Genomic DNA, 19,796 nt, shown 5'->3' on the forward strand with positions numbered 1-19,796 from the left:
GACAGTTATATTTAATGTCTGCTTGGAAAATAGGAGGGTCCCTGTTTCATGGAAGGGCACCCTCATCTATAGGATCCCCAAAAAAAAACAATATCCCGGACGATCCGTCAACTTGGAGAGACATTTCCCTCTTACCTACCATCTATAAGGTAATGAAGTGCATTCTTGCCCGAATCCTTCCGTGGCTTGTGGATGAAAACATCTTATCTCCCAAGCAAAAGGCCTACATCAATCGGCAAGGCATGAATGAACATGTGTTTTGTCTCAAAACAGGAATTGACGATTTCAAGCATGGGTCTAGTGAATACTTTTCAGTTTTTCTGGACTTCCGTGATGCATTTGGCACTTTAGCACATAATGTCATGATAACAGCTCTTGAGGAATTCCATCTACCCCAAGTTTATGTTGACATTGTTAAAGATGTGTACACTGGTTCATTCATAAACAGCTCACAGACCCCATCCCTCTCCAAGTAGGTGTTAAGACTGGCTGTCCATGGAGCGCTGTTAATTTTGTGTTAGCACTTAACCAATGGTTAAAATGGCTCTGTATGTGTGCCCCCGCCAATACAATTTCCCCTAACCCTGTTCAGGGGTATGCAGACGATGTCCAGTTAGCCTCTCATCATGGGGCTGTAATAAAGAACATGCTCTCCAAAACCGATTCCTTTTTGGAATGGTCAGGATTAGAGGTAAAATAATCCAAATGTGCAGTTTTATATGAAAGACGGAGCGGAGGAAATCGCTGGTACTACTCTAAAACAGATACACTAACTGATTTCACAATTTGCAATAAACCCCTTAAAGTCTATTCACGTCACGAGACTTACACATATTTGGGCCACAAGTTTAATGTGGCAGGCGAGTGGGGCGATCAGGTCGAGGTAATCATTGCTGAGTACTCCAGCAGACTCGACTTGATCCACACATCGCCTCTGCCTCTAATCATGAAACTGGAGGCAGTCAGAATAATAGCATTGGCCAAGGTACAACATCTTTTCTCCAATGTACATGTTCCACGAAAATCACTGCGTGATTTGACTGACAAAACTGTGCACTTAGTGAGACAATGGACTGGTCTTAACACACACACACAACGACATAATATTTCACAGTAAACGTGAGGGTGGTTTGGGTGTTCCCAATTTTGAATGGACATATATTGCTACGGGGCTCTCCCACTTGTTAAATATGCTGAACAATGATGACCAGTATGTGAGAGAGCTTGCACGTTCATCTCTATTCCTGGACCTAAAACGACGTAAGGTCCCCCTGGCATGTGGCTCGGATCCTAGCTTCCTAGGCTTCAGGAGGAAACCTAGTGGAAAGCTAGACAGTCGCTCTCCCGGCTTCGGTGACTGGCCAGACTTAAACGATCTGTGCTGTTGGGCTGATGTTACCTTGAAGTGGGTAGGGTCTAACTCAGAGGAGATGGCTGTCTCGGAGGACTTTATATCTGTCCTAGACTACCAAAGTTAAAAAACAAAAGTTTACATCTGTAGCCTAGCTGAGAGATGGTCTGCTCTAGCTGATGATATTTTAGCACTTTGGTTAGGAAGGCTTCCTCTAAGCTGTAATCAAATCAAGTGTGTGTGTGTGTGTGTGTGTGTGTGTGTGTGTGTGTGTGTGTGTGTGTGTCAAACTAATGAATGAATGCAACCTTAAGTTGCTCGTGCGCGTTCCTCGTGCGCGTTCCAGTTTCCTCGATTGAATCACTCCAAGAAGCCAGGAATTCAACGTCAACTTTCAGTGGATCGGCGCTTCAAATGTGTTAACTCTGTTGTGGCTGATAGCGACCCCCAATAAATCGATCAGCCGGCAGGCTAAACGTGGGAGATAGAAACTGACGCATACATTAAAAGGAGTCACGTCCAAACGAAAGCTTGTTTAAAAAGTTACACTTCAGTGTCCCCAAATATTACAAAACAAGTTTCCAATAAATATATGCAATAAATATGTGGAAAATAATAATTTAAACAATGAGCAAAATACGAAATGCGGTCAACAAAATATACCTCTCCCAGCTCACCCTACCCCCAGTCAAACTTAAGGTGAGCAGGTGAGGACCATTACTTGTAGCCGCTGGAGGCCACCCACAGAGACACTCCCACCATCAAGGTGCCAATGCGGTGCCTACATCTATCAAATCTATCAATACGCCCATCTCCCAATCCAGTGTGCAAATACTCCCCATTTTCCCCAATCGAAAAACCCCATTTGGCTCCTACAGTAACTGCAATATTTATTACTCAAACATGAAAGTAATTAGTTGTATTACTAGTTACTGGAAAAGGGTAATATTACTTTTTCTGTTAAGTTACTATAGTTACTTTCCAACACTGGTGTTTTTTTTCTTCACTGAATGTGTGTGTCATGACCAAGAATAAAGGTAGACAAAGTGGAGACCACACATGACGTCAGTTTCAATAAGAAGTATATTTATTTAGAAAAAGAGATAGTAAATAACGTAATTAGAATCAACTAAATAAAGTAAGTTATCAATATATCAGTGATGTGTGCCAGTGTATGAATGTATGAGAATTCAAAGCAAAGTAATCAAAGCAAACAACCAACTCAAAGAACCAAAGCAACCAAACCAAACCAAGGGGAGAGACAGAGTGAAGGCTCATGCCCCATTATATAGGGTGAGCAATCACCCCACACAGGTGGGCAGGATTCCCCACTAATGAGGGGAGCTCAAGGAACTCAGACATAGATCTAAGGCCAAGGGGCCGTCACATCCCCCTCCCTAAGAATGAGGTCCACCTCATACCTTGAAAACAACCAAATATGAATCTTTTTTTTTTTTTTTCAGGATGAACTTTTATACTATTTTCAGGTCTAATCCCCCTAACTGGAATGCAGACCCCAGTATCCGAACCTGGAGAAAAAGGCAGTGCTGCCTCTCTTACAAAGCTTTGTAAAGATCCTGAGTCCCGCAATATTCTGACTGGAACTTCTTTTTCACTCCCAATTAACTTTGCCAGCCCGTCAGACATGAATGGAGCATAACCCAACTCAATCTCTGAAATGTCTATTGGCTTGACATGCATTTGAAAAGGAGCCACCAGTTCTGCTGCCTCCCCAACAATGGGATTATGAATGGATGCAGCCAAACCAACTGACTTCACATATGAACTTTTCTCTTTTAGCAAAGGACATTCTTTTAACCAATGTCCCTTTTCATGGCAATAATGACATTGGTCTGATTTACTTCTACCATCAACCTGGCGTTCCAATTGATGTACTACAGAGCTGGGTTTCTGGAATTTCTCCACATTTCGATCCCCAAAGATGCGCTTATGTGTTAAAACATATTCGTCCGCCAACACTGCAGCCTCACTAGGACATTTGACTTTGCGTTCATTAATGTAGGTTGCAATATAATCCGGAACAGACAGCTTTAACTGTTCTAGAACTACCAAATCACCCAACTCCTCCAAACTTTTTACTCCAGATGAGGAACACCAACGGTTAAAATTTGACAACAAATCCCGTGTAAATTCGACATGTGTCTGTCCATCATTTTTACGCCCTTCTCTGAAACGTTGGCGATATGCCTCAGGAACTAACTCATAGGCCTTCAATACAGCTGCCTTTACCTTTTTGTATATTTTGCAATCCTCTACAGACAGTGCCGAGTAAGCCTCTTGTGCTTTACCCGAAAAGACACACTGCAACATTAGAGTCTGTTCCTCCTCAGGCCAGCTTCTGGAAACAGACACACGTTCAAACATACAGAAAAATTTATCCACATCCTTTTCATTAAACTTAGGCATTAACTTCAAGTTACTTCCTACATTGAAACGAAAACCAGAGGATCCCTCGCTTAAAGCAGTTGCAGACATTTTCCCTTTTATCAATCCTAATTTTTGCAGTTCCAAATCCAGTCTCATTTGTTCCTTTTTGTATTTAATTTTTTCCATCTCCTGTTCTATTTTTAACATTAACAGCTCCTTCTGTTGTTCAAATGTTAACCCAGCCATCGCCCTTTCACCACCCTTACTTCCCTCCTTCACCAGTACCCCAGAATCTTCCAACTTGGCCCGTATGATACTTTTAATGGTTTCTTTTGTACGTTTGGTGTCAATGTCTATGGAATAATGTTGAGCAATATTATTCAATTGGTCCTTAGTAAAATGATCCAGCAACTCCTCAGATGGAGACTTAAAAAACTCCTCTACACTGGTAGCCATACCAAACCAATCAGACTTGAGGCAAACTCATAACCAAACAAGTGGCTCAAAATACCAGTTCTCCCCTGCCCCCTCTTCGTACAGATACTTGCGGGGGGTATTTACTCACTGTAACCTCAGGGGTTGGAAGGCAACTGTATACACAGCGACCCCCAAGTGACCCTGAGACGTGATCCCGAGCCGATGTAGGGGAAGGGAAAATTAGGATGCTCTACCCGCGTTTTCTCTGTCACCTAAGAAAAAAAACTGCAACCGACTCTCTATTAGAGACTGCTGCCCCCCCGAGGAGAACCAGTTCTACCTAATGCCACTCCAAATTTTAGCTTACGTTATCCGTGTACCTCAAGCCAACGAGCCCAAAAGGATTAGTTAAACCTCCCCATTTCAACAAACTAAACCAAAAAAAATGCCCTCCAAAAAAAAACTACTGCCATGTGTGATACTCCACTCCATATGACCAAATTTGTTTTTAACAAGTCCAAATTTGTTTTGACGAGCCCCCATTTGTCATGACCAAGAATAAAGGTAGACAAAGTGGAGACCACACATGACGTCAGTTTCAATAAGAAGTATATTTATTTAGAAAAAGAGATAGTAAATAACGTAATTAGAATCAACTAAATAAAGTAAGTTATCAATATATCAGTGATGTGTGCCAGTGTATGAATGTATGAGAATTCAAAGCAAAGTAATCAAAGCAAACAACCAACTCAAAGAACCAAAGCAACCAAACCAAACCAAGGGGAGAGACAGAGTGAAGGCTCATGCCCCATTATATAGGGTGAGCAATCACCCCACACAGGTGGGCAGGATTCCCCACTAATGAGGGGAGCTCAAGGAACTCAGACATAGATCTAAGGCCAAGGGGCCGTCACAGTGTGCTACCTTTATTAAATATGATAAAACATTCTCATAATAAGGCCTGACAAGTATGGATTTGAAGGAACACTTCTCTAAATAAAGTTGTGAGTTTTCTATAATTAATTGAATAATTACTTGATTGTTAGCAATAGGCCTAACAGATGACAATCAGTTACCGATAGTCAAATAACATTACAATTTCTCTGCTCAAAGAGAGGGTGCTTTAATAAAATATAGCCCCATATACAATGATTTTACACCCAAAAGAAGTACTGGGGCTTCTAGGTCAAGTTAACCTTTTCATCAGAATCACCTTACTGCCATTATGCAGTTATACATGGAAATTGCTTTGGCACATGGCACAGCGACAATCATTAAACAATTAATCCAGGATTACTGTACACACAGGAATCACAAGACTTTCATCAGCTTCTCCCTTTCCATCTCTCGCTTCCATCTCTGCTTCTGAGGTCATGTGGTGCAGCAGAGCATTTGTCTTCTGGGTCAGCAGGTCGGCTGGCTCACATAACAAATGGAGGCGCTAATGAGTAGAGAGAAATAATTACATTACCCATTATTCCATGAAATTTCACATTTAGGGAATTTACATTAATTCCAAAGTCATTAAAACTTACCTGGATAATTGAGCCAGGGTTGGCAAAATATTATGTGGCTAACATTATGTGTTTGTATAATATCAATCTTTCCTCGAGGGACTGGAGGTCGACTTTTCAACTCTATCCGTGCTTCAGTTTTAAGTCTGCAATTATATTTTCATACTGCAGGCTTACTGAAATCAATGGAATCCAGTGGCTTCCACACAAATCAAACAAGTCACATTATGCTTTGGGCACTGGTCAGCAGTAGTGTCAATTATACTGTGTGAGTTGTAGTCATTGGATTAAACATGACAAATTACTAGTATGGTCCTTTACATTTCCAGTGTGAACTAAAGGGAAAATCCACTCTACTGGTTTGCAGTCTGTCTGTAGATATTATAGTCTGGCTAATGCAATTCTGGACTGCATTCAAAGTCAGGGAAGATTATCTTAATACTGGTTGCATATCTCGGCTTTCGGGCAGAAATCAGCTAATTTCAAAATGTTCATTTTTGCTCACAATGAGGTTGGAGGTCAAAAGGGGGTGGAGCCTGGAGCCAGCAAAACCAGCTACCCCCCCCCCCTTTGGTGGACTGGTTTAGCAGAAAGTGAGAGGATCCAATGGAGTTAGGTGGTTTTGTCAGAAACGCTTTTTAATACTTTTCATAGGTTCAATAGTTTTATTGATTGGTTTTATTATATGGTTTCTGTCCGACAGCAACGATATGCCGAAGGCAAGGAGTTCAGTGGTGTAGGCTAGTAAGGCTACTACGCTGGTTATAAATCCCCATCTTGAATCGATCAAATCAAAATCTATAGCCTCATGAAACGAGCCATTCGGCCTCATGTAGCAATAAGTTACTAATGTTTCCTCTTACTTTTCTTCCTAAGTGAATTCCTAAGAGAAGTCGAGTCAGATTCATGAAACGTTCTTAAAAGACAGAATTGTTCGTAACTATGTTCTTGATGATGATGAATCCCAATCCTCGTAACTTGAAGGGGTGTGCCAGTTCATCCTAATTACCATAGGGATCCGCCCCACCAATCCCCATATAAGGCATGACTGCATGGCTCTGCCTGCAGTCACAGTGTGTGATTGCTGCACACAGAAATCACAGGAAATCACACACAGAAATAAAGTTGAGAGAATGAAGTAAAGAATACCTAAACTAAAGTCTAAAGATGGTTGAACACCAGACTCCAAACATAAAAATAAATCAATAGTTCTGTGGAGGCACTTCTGAAGTGAACAGCAAATTATTTGATTTAATTATTTAATGTATTTTATTATTTCTCTCACATTAATCAACATATCACCACTAGACATCAATGTAAATTTGCTGAAATTAGCTGTTAAAAATATTTCATGTTCAGGAGTAGCGTAGTGGATATAAAACATTTTATTACTGAAAGCAGGTGGGTGGATATGGAGGGTCTTTAAGGTAGCAGCTGCTTGGTATGTAATGGGGTGGAAATAGGGGTGTGGTGGGTGATATATAGGGGCGGCCATAGCTGAGTGGTTAGTGAGCCCGCCTAGGGAGCCAGAGGCCTTGGTTGCCCCAGGTACGATTCCAGGCCACGCCAGCATATGTGTCGATGAAATGAAATTTGTCCCTGAGCAAGACTCTTAACCCCTAATTGCTCACAGGCCCTCATTGGAAACAAGTCCACAAGGACTTTCATCCTTATATGGTGGTGCAAGGAGGGGTGTAGTGGGCTGTGTGGGGGGGATGGGTATGACGGGTGGGTATAGGGGGGCTTTCAGGTAGGAAGGGGACGGGCAAATGGGGGTGTGGCGAATGTCGGGGATATGGGGGGTCGGTTGGGTGGGGGGTTATGGGGCTTAGGCTTCAACTCACCCGGGTCCGTTTGGGTTAGATTGTAATTTCAGACCCGTTGAAAACTCAAAAGCAGTTGTTCTCAAACATTTCATGTCAAGGACCCCCAAATTGACATGCATTTGGCTGAAAAAAAATCTAGATTTATCAAAATGTTTCAAAAATAGCCGATCTACAAGCTCAGAATGGCCAGTATTGGGACGCGTTGTGAGCTTGTAGATCTGCTATTTTCAAACAAAGTATAAAATAGGGTTAAAGTGATTAAACTGTTCTTCGTTTGCTGTGGACCCCCTGGAACTCCCTCAAGGACCCCTGGGGGTCCCCAGACCACACTTTGAGAACCACTGCTCTAAAGATATGATAAAAATATTAGTGTAATTTAAATCCTATATTATACAACTGTAGAATTGAAGAAACTTCGAGAACAAATTATTTTTGCATGAACATGTCACACTTAAGAACTCAAAGGCCAACCTAAGAGTGCTCTTCAGTGTGTGTCGATTCTGTTCTTACCTAAGAACAGATCACAGCTAAGAAAACATTGGAGTATACCAAAATCTTCTTAAAAACTTCTTAAGTGGGTCTAAGAAGAAATGTCCTCTTAAGAAAGTGTGCGTAGATTCTGTTTTTACCTAAGAACAGATCACAGCTAAGAAAACATTGGAGTATACCAAAATCTTCTTAAAAACTTCAGCATTGCACTTTAGAGACGGACCGTATACAGAGATATAATGTTTTTGTTCTAGTGCAAAACTATGTATTGTAGTGCAGGGACCTGCAACATCCACCATCAAAAACACCAAAAATTAAGAAGCACCTTTGTTTTCTTTGTTTGCACCTCCAACGCACACGCGACATAGATTTATTTCCCCTATATTCGAACATATACTATAAAATCATGCTTTGATTTCTGTCTTATAGGGAGACATGTTGTCTGTTTGTAAATAACTTAGCTGGCCAATATCATTGGAATAGCAGAATGCCAATTCTGTTTAAGGGTGGATTTTCCCTTTAAAGAGTATCAAAACTGACAGTTGCTGATGTTTGTGAACAGTTTGTTTTCTATTAGTAGTAGTGATAGCGTTTACAATGGAAATTGCTGTTGAGATGAGCAGTGGCAGATTCGTTTTTTTTCCCCTTGGTAGTTAGGAATACAATTATGGACTTAAGATGAGGCGCCATGAGGCCCTCATCACCATATCACATTCATTCTAAAGACTTTAGTTAGCAGGGTAGGCACAATAAGACAAAATGGTAATGTTGCTGAGTTGAATCAGTGTGAGGACTGCAAGGGTACAACGTTAATCATTCAAGATCTCCCAAGCACCACAATTACACCTACAGAACATAATCCCCTGTCACAGATATATCTCTCAAATGAATTATTCCAAAATGTTACTACCTACTGTACTGTACTCTCACCTGGCGGAGGGTCCCTGGCCCAGTGGTCAGTTTCATCAGTGCGCACCCTGGTACAAGTACAATGGAGGAGAGAGCCAACAGCCAGCCCATAACGTTGGCCCATTCTGGATAGATATACCAACGGTTGTAAGTTAGGGGCTGGTACTCCACTATGGAACCTATGAAACAGAGCTGAGGGGAGAAAGGAAACAAAAAAGCTTTTGTGCCTATACATGTTATGGATATTTATTTTTTTAAAGACAGTTGTCTGACTTTACTTGGAATTTAAATTCAAATGCTGTGAATTGTTTTAGATTGCTCCATTTTGTGGCTTAAACTATATGGATATGGGGCATTTCCAAGCAATACTGACATTATTCCAAAAAGAGCAGGCTATTGGTTTTCATTCAAGCCATCTACTCAGGGACTATTTCTGTTTCTGAGACGGGACATAAGGTGAATACAATTATCTGAATGTGGATAAAGTCTTTGTCACCAGGACCACATTTGTGAACCAGTGCTACAGATAATGTTGCTTCAACTCACCAGTGAGACCAAGGGGGTGAGATAGAGCCAGCAGAGTTTGAACATGGGATTGGGGCGCACGCCTGTCATGTCATGTATGATGCCACACATACGATCTGCTCCTGATACAGAATTTGGTACAGGGTTATGGACAGAGGTTAGCTGTTGAAATGTTTGGACACTGTGATTGCTTGTGAATGACTTTGAATAATTTCTGAAATAGAATACCCACCAAATATCCAGCCCAAAGCCAGGGACTCAAACACAGCAAGAAAGAGAAGGCAGGCTCCATTGCAGGCATAGTAATCAAATAGCTGGAACACATACATCCCCCCCTGGTGGCAAGAGACATGAGGTGTGATTGCAATTTGCAACCAAGTTTATTTTCTGTTGTTTGGTGTTCAAACAATAGGTCACACCCATAGGGTCACACCTGAACCTAACCTAGATATTTAAAATGTATTGTTTTCCCAGGGTGCAGTTGAGAATCTAAGCTTAAGTTTTCTTTCTTTTGGTGTCAGCATTTCTGACCTTTGGGAAGAATTAGTGGTCACCCATGGTGCAAGCTTTTAATGTTGCTACTAGTATGAACCTCTCTATCCCACCTTTGAGCACATTTCATGTCTCACTATTGCCAATGGCATTTTAAAATTTATTTTAGATTTGTTTTTGTGGTGGTCACTTTTCTACTATGATGTCTACTTGGCAACAGGCAGTTAGCTTGTTACCCGCCAAGCTATGCTGTTGTTAGGGCATTCACCGAATAGTCGTATATTCGAATATTCGAATATCAAACCGACTATTCGACTATCAAACCACTATTCGATTATTCTATGGTGTGATTATAGCTCTGGTGTGACGTCAACTCGCATTCCTTGAGTCAAGTCATCAATGCCATTGAAAAAAAAGAAAAAAATAACTTTTTTTTTATTTTATTTTTTTTATAATCAAATCGATTAATCGAATATTCGAATACTTATAGGTCGAATAATTCGAATGCTAAAAATCACTATTCGTGAATGCCCTAGCTGTTGTGTAGTATTAGATAGCGATAGGCCTTTATGCATAAGAAGAAGAAATGCTTACCTCAGTGACCATGAGAAGCTGGGAGAAGAAGCAGATCATGCAGAATATGAGAAGGAAGATCTCCCGTCGCCCTGTCCTACGCAGCACTGTGGGAAACATATCTGTAATGGATGTCATCACCACCTCCATTACAACAAACTAAAAAAAATAAACAATGAGAATGACAGTGAATAACTTTAATGACTTATATGGGTACATTGTATACTTTAATGCCTGATTTATACTTGTTTACGCACCAGAAATAAAAGATAGCAGATACAAACTCACAACACATTGCATCATCAGGCTTTAGATGGACAGACTTTGCCTTGACTTAAGGTCTTGTATTTCTATGTTATGTTCATGTTCTACTTTTCATGGTTCTATGTTCATGTAATCAGTCTGAGTCATGTGTATATTATATATTGTTCCCCAGTCAGTCCTTGGGGGGTTATTGTTTGGTGTTGCATCATGTCAGTTTGTTTGTGATGTCTGTTCTGTTCCTGTATTCACCCAGTCATGGGTTTTGAACACTATACCTGCCTGGCTGTCCTGAGTCAACACAATCATTGAGGTTAAGCTCAATGTAGCAGTGGTGGCTTAGAGACTCTGCCTACTGACCAAAAGCCTAATGTCTCCCCCGGGCAAGAGAAGGGCTATCAAAATAATCACTGTACACACACACACACACACACACACACACACACACACACACACACACACACACACACACACACACACACACACACACACACACACACACACACACACACACACACACACACACACACACACACACACACATATGCCTTCTCATATTCTGCATGATCTGCTTCTTCTCCCAGCTTCTCATGGTCACTGAGGTAAGCATTTCTTCTTCTTATGCATAAAGGCCTATCGCTATCTAATACTACACAACAGCATAGCTTGGCTGGGAACAAGCTAACTGCCTGTTGCCAAGTAGACATCATAGTAGAAAAGTGACCACCACAAAAACAAATCTAAAATACATTTTAAAATGCCATTGGCAATAGTGAGACATGAAATGTGCTCAAAGGTGGGATAGAGAGGTTCATAATAGTAGCAACATTAAAAGCTTGCACCGTGGGTGACCACTAATTCTTCCCAAAGGTCAGAAATGCTGACACCAAAAGAAAGAAAACTTAAGCTCAGATTCTCAACTGCACCCTGGGAAAACAATACATTTTAAATATCTAGGTTAGGTTCAGGTGTGACCCTATGGGTGTGACCTATTGTTTGAACACCAAACAACAGAAAATAAACTTGGTTGCAAATTGCAATCACACCTCATGTCTCTTGCCACCAGGGGGGATGTATGTGTTCCAGCTATTTGACTACTATGCCTGCAATGGAGCCTGCCTTCTCTTTCTTGCTGTGTTTGAGTCCCTGGCTTTGGGCTGGATATTTGGTGGGTATTCTATTTCAGAAATGATTCAAAGTCATTCACAAGCAATCACAGTGTCCAAACATTTCAACAGCTAACCTCTGTCCATAACCCTGTACCAAATTCTGATTACACATGAGATACAATGATTCAAAGTCACACACACGCACACGCACACACACACACACACACACACACACACACACACACACACATGTGTGTGCGCTGAGACAGCTAAGCACCTAGAACAGGGATGGGCAACTGGCGGCCCGCGGCGGCCCCAGGCCAAAATCCCCAAAAAACAAACAAAGTAATCTAAACATATCCGAAATGGTGAACTATTGCCTTCAGCTGTTCCAAACACAACTTTCCATGAACCATTTTTATTACAACCAGGGCGCGCGCTCTCGTTTATTTTAATAGAAGCCTTATTAATTATAATTCTAGTGTTCATTTTTGTATATTTTTAAGCCAAGGTTACAGCAATACTCTGAAAGGCAGGAAGTGTGTGTGTGTATGTGTGTGTGAGTGAATGAACTCAGGAATGTGAAGTTTTGTTTAGCAGTACAGCTGTAGTAAGTTGATAGAAGCAATACTAAATGCTAAATAAAAACAAATAATAATAGTCAATATCCCTTATTTATCATATGTGACTATTATGGGCTTTTTGAGTAATGGGGTACTACTGGCGAGAGTGCCGATAAACAGGGGCGGGCTGGGACCAAAATTCAGCCCTGGCATTTTGGTCCGAACCGGCCCACCGCCCCGGGACCGTTTTGTCAAAGGGGGGGGGGGGGGGGGGCCTGCCGATAAACAATGCGGCCCCCCAGAGTGAGTGTGGAAATGTTGTGGCCCTCACCATCTACAAAGTTGCCCACCCCTGACCTAGAATGAACAGTGAACAGAGGCTGCTTAAATGAACCGCCAGAGATGCACTGTGGGTATGAGGGCGTGAGTGAGTTGGCTTGTCGCGAATGAGAATGAGGTGAGGTTGAACGTACTGACTTGTGGGAGTTCGAATGAATTAGCTTGTTAGCGAATGAATCGGGGGGGGAGTCCGGGGAGAGTGAACGTAGCATATAAACCTCCTGCCTTAATTATGTGCCTACATGAACTAATGCTACGCTGAATTTCTGATTTTATATGGTAAGAGTGATTTCACAGCAACCACTATGACCCAAATATATTTCAGTATCAAATGTAGTCTTCTATTTTTTATATCACCTGTGAATCCAGACCCAAGAGAACGATCATGAAAAAGAAACAGACAGCCCATAGCTGAGGTAGGGGCATCATGGCTACTGCCTGAGGGTATGCAATGAAGGCCAGCCCTGGACCTGAAAACAGAAACATAACATTATAGATCATTCATTTTTCATTGCACAATGTTATCAAACCATGAGCCGGTGTATGAGTCTGAGCCACAGCCAAGGCCTGATGCAACAGGGCTGCCAGTGTCTCCTCAGATGTGAATTCTACCAAATCATCACTGGCAGTGCCAATTCGGTGCACAGTGGCACTTGTTCTCAGTGCTCAGCTGGCATATAACCCCTAACATAATTTAAACAACTCACAGAGAATGCATCTTTCATGACCTTCTGCTGCTAGTTTACTTGCTGCTTTCTGAGTCGTTGCTTGAATAATCCCAGACACAATGTGTGTGTGTGTGTGTGTGATTATTCTTGTGTCTGGAAGTCTGTGACTTCAGAATGGATTACATCTTTATATCATTTACGTAGACATTATGACTTGGAGTAAGCTACCTGCTTCTGCCACTTCATCAATAGAAACACCCTGCTCGAGAGCCATGAATCCCAGCACTGAGAAGACAGCAAATCCAGCTACTATGCTAGTGGCACTGTTCAGCAAACACAGATATAGGCAGTCTCTGCAAAACACAATACAAATCATAGTCTTTAGCTTCAGATTTGACCTCACAATAACATCAGTAATAACTAGAAAATGTGCTCCTCGGAGCACAGGTCTCCGCCAGTACTGTTCCTGATTAATCCTGTCTTACCAATTTATATTACATATTGTCACGTGTCACTTGACCAATGTTAGCTTGGCTGATGGAAGCTCACTTCAAAAAATATAAATGATTTTTTGAAGCACATTTGCTATTTATAGGTTTCTATGTAATCATGCGTCTCGCTAGCCAATCAGAGCATTGGTGACAACAATATTGTCACGTGTCACTCGAAGCTTGACCAATGTTAGCTTGGCTGAGACGGGGGGACACACGGAAGGACAAGAACGAAAACATACTCTCCACCTCTGGCGGAGACAATAATAATAATAATAATAATAATAATAACACAATAATATGTATTCTGAATATCTTACATTTGGTCATTTGCACAGTTTTTTTTTTCACCCATTGCTCTTATTGCTATGGATACCAAGTAACCAACGCAACTTCACACAATCCATTTCGAACAGACTCGCCTGTAGCAGTTGTTGTTGTACATGTTGTAGCTCCCTAGAACAGTTAAGGAACCCAACCCTAAAGTGTACGAGAAAAACACCTGGCCAACAGCTTCCATCCACACCTGTTCTGACAAAAGTAGGAATGAGAGGTGCATGCATAAAGCCATTCAGTTAACCTCTCATGGACTGAAACAGCCTATAATGTTTGAATTTATTGTATTCAGCTTAACATTTTAGATCATAATCTGCTACCTGTGGGTTGGTGAGATGTGAGGGTTCAGGAAGGAGGTAGTACACAATGCCTTGTAAAGCCCCTGGTAGAGTGAGTCCACGGATCAGAAGAATCAATAACATTGCATAGGGGAAGGTAGCGGTGAAATATACCACCTGGAAATGATGGGTTGTTATTGCATCTACAAACATTTTAATAGTGAATACTACAGTATAGAATGACTTCATCAGTATTGTATTTGTGCACAAATACCTTTCCAGTTGACCTGACTCCTTTCCAAATACAAAAGTAGCAGATTATCCACATAGCAATGAGGCATAACACAATCTCCCATCTGATGCTGCCCACCTCTTCAATACCGCCTGAGATAGCCAGCACTCGTCGCCTGGACAGACAGACAGACAGACAGACAGATTGTACAAAGAAGGGATGCATTTATTATAGTGTCTGGCCAAAATGGATGATATATGAAAGCCTCTACTAAGACCAATAGTTTTCTATTGATACTTCCATCAATGTTAGTTTTACATGTGTGATAACTGAATATTCAAAGGAAGGCAATTTCAGTAATTTTTCACAGTCACAAAAGTATACTCTTCAACAATCCTCCACATGAAAGTGCATGTTAGATGTATTAGCATACAGTGTTCATTTCTAATAGAAGCATACAGTAAGTAAAAGTTACTTTTCTTATTTAGTAATCTTACAATATGAAAATTCCAGCTCTTTATCTTGTCTTTATCTTTACCTGTAGTGCAAAGGATTTAGGGAGGAGGAACAGAATGCAAAGTATCTATAATCATCCCTTATAAACATACTCCCAGAATTCTGTGGCAGCAGAGGTGGTGTTGGTCTGGTTAGCCCATTTGTTGAAACCATTTTGTGATGAGAAGTTTACACAATTATCTGATGGGGTAGAGAGAACATATTTAACTTGGTTATGATGATGATAAATTATAGTATTAATAATAATTTCATTATTGTAATCATAATGCACCTTTAATTAAAGTGAAATTAAATCATGTTTTCAAAAGGATTTGAAGAGATTTGATCAATGTGTTAATCATATTTACTACAGGATTGGAATAGTTCATGGTTGAATGTGTGTTAAATCAATGTGTTATTTTATGTTTTATGTAATTACACTTTTAGTTTAATTAGTGTGTAACCATTCTACTAATTATGACATGCTCTCACAAAACACGACAATCACGGATCCTCAATTTTCCTTTTGTGGTTATAAAGCATACATGGGATTATTGCATAGTTACATTAGCAGCATGGCATAGAATGGAAAGGGATGTAGACTATCTGATCAGATAGGCTTTCAAGTGATATGTATGTCAAATGAGGCTCAGTTTGTTTACAGAATTGAGACTATGTTAGGTCAAATATACTGTACGATGTCTTACCTGTGTTCCAGAGGTTGTTACAACTAGCCCAAGGGAGCTGGGAGTTGAAGGATGAGACGAGGTAGAATAACCCCCAGGCCAAAATAATAATATAATACATACATAGGTAGAAAAGAATCAGCTGCCCTGCATACCCTATACCTGTTGGGCAAAATGTATATATTTTTTGACTGGTCAGCTTGCACATACACTAAAAGGATTTGGTAGTTATAGGCCATAAGATATAACACAACTAAATCATACTAGTGGCAAGTTGCAATACAAATGCAGCAAATCAGACAAAACTAATTATATATATATATATATATATATATATATATATATATATATGTATATGTATATGTATATGTATATGTATATGTATATGTATATATATATATATATATATATATATATATATATATATAAAAAGCCTTGTAAAAACTATTCAGTGACACAATAGAGAACACTCCTATGGGTCCAGCAGGTGACACACACTTTAAATATGAATTTGTTTAAATGTACCAAATAATTTCATCTTCGGTTCAGTTAGGCCACTACTGTGTTGTCAATGTTTACCTTAGGCCACTACTGTGTTGTCAATGTTTACCTTGTACTCAAAACCAGGTGGTAGCTCAGTTTTGGAGGAACATTAACGTATCGGTTTTACTATTTATATTGTATTTAGAATTCAATTTACATTCACAATTCCATTTAGTTTAGTTTAACTATTAGTTCCAAATACTACTGAATTACATATCTTGATTTTCACACATGTATATCTCAAGTTGTAACAATAACAATCAGTCAAAGGCTGTTAAAATGTTTGCTATTGCTGTTTAGACTTTATAATTGACCAGCCCCTATAGCATGAGACCAAGCATAATGTTTCGTGTCCTATTCCTATTTTGGGGATTTACTGTAGCCAGTGTGACCTAAAGACAAAAACACCTTCATGCCTTGACCACCACCAATGCCACCATCAAATCCCTTTTCATCTTGACTGTGGAAAACCACAGTAGATTTCCTAAATTGGTGCTATCGTTATGAATTACCTTCTGCCAGTGGACACAACTTCCTCCAGCAAGTGACACTCCCCTCCTGGGTGAACTGGCCCATGGAGGTCTCCAGAAGGAACAGGGGTACACCACATGTTGCCACAGATATCAGGTATGGCAACAGAAATGCACCTGAATTACACAAAGCATCACTACCTTGACTAAATCATGAAGGGTTAAATATTTATAAACTGTTGGCAAATGAGTTGTTCTCAACAGACTTACCTCCTCCATTTTTGTAGCAGAGGTATGGGAATCGCCACACATTACCTAGGCCGACAATTTGACCCGCTACAGCCAGGAAAAATTCCACTTTGCTGCCCCAATGTCCTCTTTCTTCAATCATTACCTCTTCTGCCCGTTCAACTGTGCATCTTTTCAACATTTCCAGAAGCGTAGTCTAGGTCTTGGTTTATATCTTTCCTATAGTCCCTCTCTCTGTCCAGGTTTTTCTCTCTGATTGTTGGTGTCTATCAGATCTACAGTGTGCCTTATAAACCCAAGATTGGGTGATTTATTACAAAATAACAGGGAAAATGTCACAATCACAACACTAAACATGATGTGACACCAAACATGATAAGAACGACAAGGACTGACTGGGGAACAAGGCTAATTAACACATGAGGGCTGATTACACATGAAACACCTGGGGAAGACATGAACATAGAACCATGAAAAAAAAACGAGAACATAGAAATACAAGACCTAGACAAGACAGACAAAGTCTATGACTGTGTGACGGACCACAAGGCTCTAAAATGTGTAGCTTACACATTCTAGACATCCCGTTTGTATCAACAGGATATAGCATGCATGGGTACATCTTTCAGAGGCCTACAGTGGGTTAATTTTAGTCTGGACTAAAGCAATAAGGTTCAGTTTCCAGGGCAGGAAAAGACCCCATTTCAAATTAAACAATTTCAACAATGATGGTCTTCATTTTATTTGTAGACCAAACCGAGAGAGAGACAAAGACCCCCACTATAAAAGTGCTTTTTTTACATCCATGGCAGAATTGGTAATTGGAAAAAAAAATGTTTTTTACGTCCTTTGAGTTAATGAGTTAAAGGGGTACTTCACTTTCACATAAAATAAACATTTAAAAAATATATTAAAAATAAATGAAAAAAGTAATGGAAAAATCACGGCCCCCTCACGCATTAGAGTGTCCTACTAATGTGTGAGGGGGCCTTTATTTTGCCATAACTTCTTTCATTTTTTTTTAATGTTTATTTTATGTGAAAGTGAAGTATCCCTTTAATGCTGACTTTGCCTACAACTTTACAAAAACATCACAAGCTCACAAGTTCACAAGCCCACATAAGACACTGGAATACAAGATACTACACTCTAACATAACTGAACAAACAAGCCACACGACATGCAACAATCAACAATGAACCAGCACAGAATGAACTCTCAGGCAGTAGTTTCTAGAGTAGAGCTCTTCATGGGTCCAAAAAAAAGAAATTAGGTCAGATTCCGATATTACGAGACAGACCAGACACCCCTTCAAAAAAGCGCATATGAAACTACAAAAATAAAGAAATAAATGTGCAGAGGTACACATTTAATATATGTGACAAAATGTTTTCTTTGTAAATAAATGTGGACTTAATGAAATAATAGCAGGCCTAATTGACCAATGACCATTTTATGATCAAAGCTTTGCTTTCACCTCGTCAGAGGAATCCATGATTGTACGCTGGTGTTTTCAAATCAGCCTGGCAACTGGCTTGCCTTGCAGTGCGCATGCATTGCGTAGCTCAACCTTTTTTGTCCTGTCGGGTATTTTCGGAATCTGGGGCCTGTGAAGAGCTCTACTCTAGAGTTTTTAGCCAACTAGGCATGGCTGGCAGTCACATGTGAGTCCACTCTAGGTAATCAGCGTCCATAGAGGAGATGGGAGGGAATGAGGAGTTCAAGAGGGAAAACACACTGGGCAAAGTCACAATAGGGCACAAATGACAGGGAAGGGGGACGCACGGCAGGGACAGAGGACATGATTGTGACAGATTTTGTATCTACAACAATATCCATGAAGTTAGGTATTATTAGGTACAAACCTTACCTGACTATCTTTGCTTGTTATATTGTAGCGTCATGGGCTGTTAGGGGGGACTTTCCAGCGTGCCGCAGGGCGCACACTAGTCTGGCGTAATGTTTAGTTGTCATTGTCTCCGCCAGGCCGAAAGGCATGGCGAGCCGAGAGAGTATGTTTTGCCCCCTGTCTGTCCGTCCGTGTGTGTGTGTGTCCGTCCTTCTGTCTGCGACCAGCTAATCTCCGCCACCGTTGGCCCTGTCGCTGTGAAACTGTGCACACACACTCCCTGGATACCACAGCAGAACCTCTGCCCCACATTTTTCAGATCAGCCCGTCATAGCGCCACCATGAGGCCGACTTTTGCAAAACACATTTTTTGCTATTACTCCTACAGATTTTGTCCAAAAAACACGCAAATCGGTACACAGTACACAGAGATTCCCACTTAGCCCAGGAAGAAATGCCACTTGAAACGTTCACATCAGCCTCATGGTGGAGCTTTAACAGCGATTCACGTTTTTAGCTATAACTGCACCGATCTGCGTGAAACTTTGCACGCACACTCCCTAGAGGCCAAGGAAAAACCTTTGCCCTGCATTGTTCACATATGCCTTTTAGAGCGCCACCAGGAGGCTGAGTTTTGTAAAACAATTTTTTTGCTCTTACTCCTTCAGATTCTGTCCAAAAATCACGCAAATCGGAAATGTGATCAAGATGGATGTGTCCGATATTTCATATTCCATCCTACT

General features: G+C 40.7%; 1 protein-coding gene across 1 annotated transcript; it reads right to left on the minus strand.

Moving 5' to 3' along the window:
• Nucleotides 1-3,698: 3,698 nt before the first annotated feature.
• Nucleotides 3,699-17,346, minus strand: LOC308076907 (sodium- and chloride-dependent GABA transporter 2-like; the record flags this gene model as incomplete). The annotated part of the gene is made up of 14 exons (XM_080417424.1): nucleotides 3,699-3,710; nucleotides 8,916-9,086; nucleotides 9,441-9,541; nucleotides 9,652-9,754; nucleotides 10,506-10,643; nucleotides 13,114-13,226; nucleotides 13,653-13,777; nucleotides 14,338-14,441; nucleotides 14,572-14,706; nucleotides 14,804-14,936; nucleotides 15,370-15,457; nucleotides 15,964-16,104; nucleotides 16,998-17,132; nucleotides 17,226-17,346. 14 exons carry the CDS (start codon nucleotides 17,344-17,346, stop codon nucleotides 3,699-3,701), a joined length of 1,620 nt encoding a protein of 539 aa, XP_080273550.1.
• Nucleotides 17,347-19,796: the final 2,450 nt, after the last annotated feature.

This window comes from Gymnoscopelus braueri, assembly GCF_963280865.1.
Source record: "Gymnoscopelus braueri genome assembly, chromosome: 21".
NCBI classification, from domain to species: domain Eukaryota; kingdom Metazoa; phylum Chordata; class Actinopteri; order Myctophiformes; family Myctophidae; genus Gymnoscopelus; species Gymnoscopelus braueri.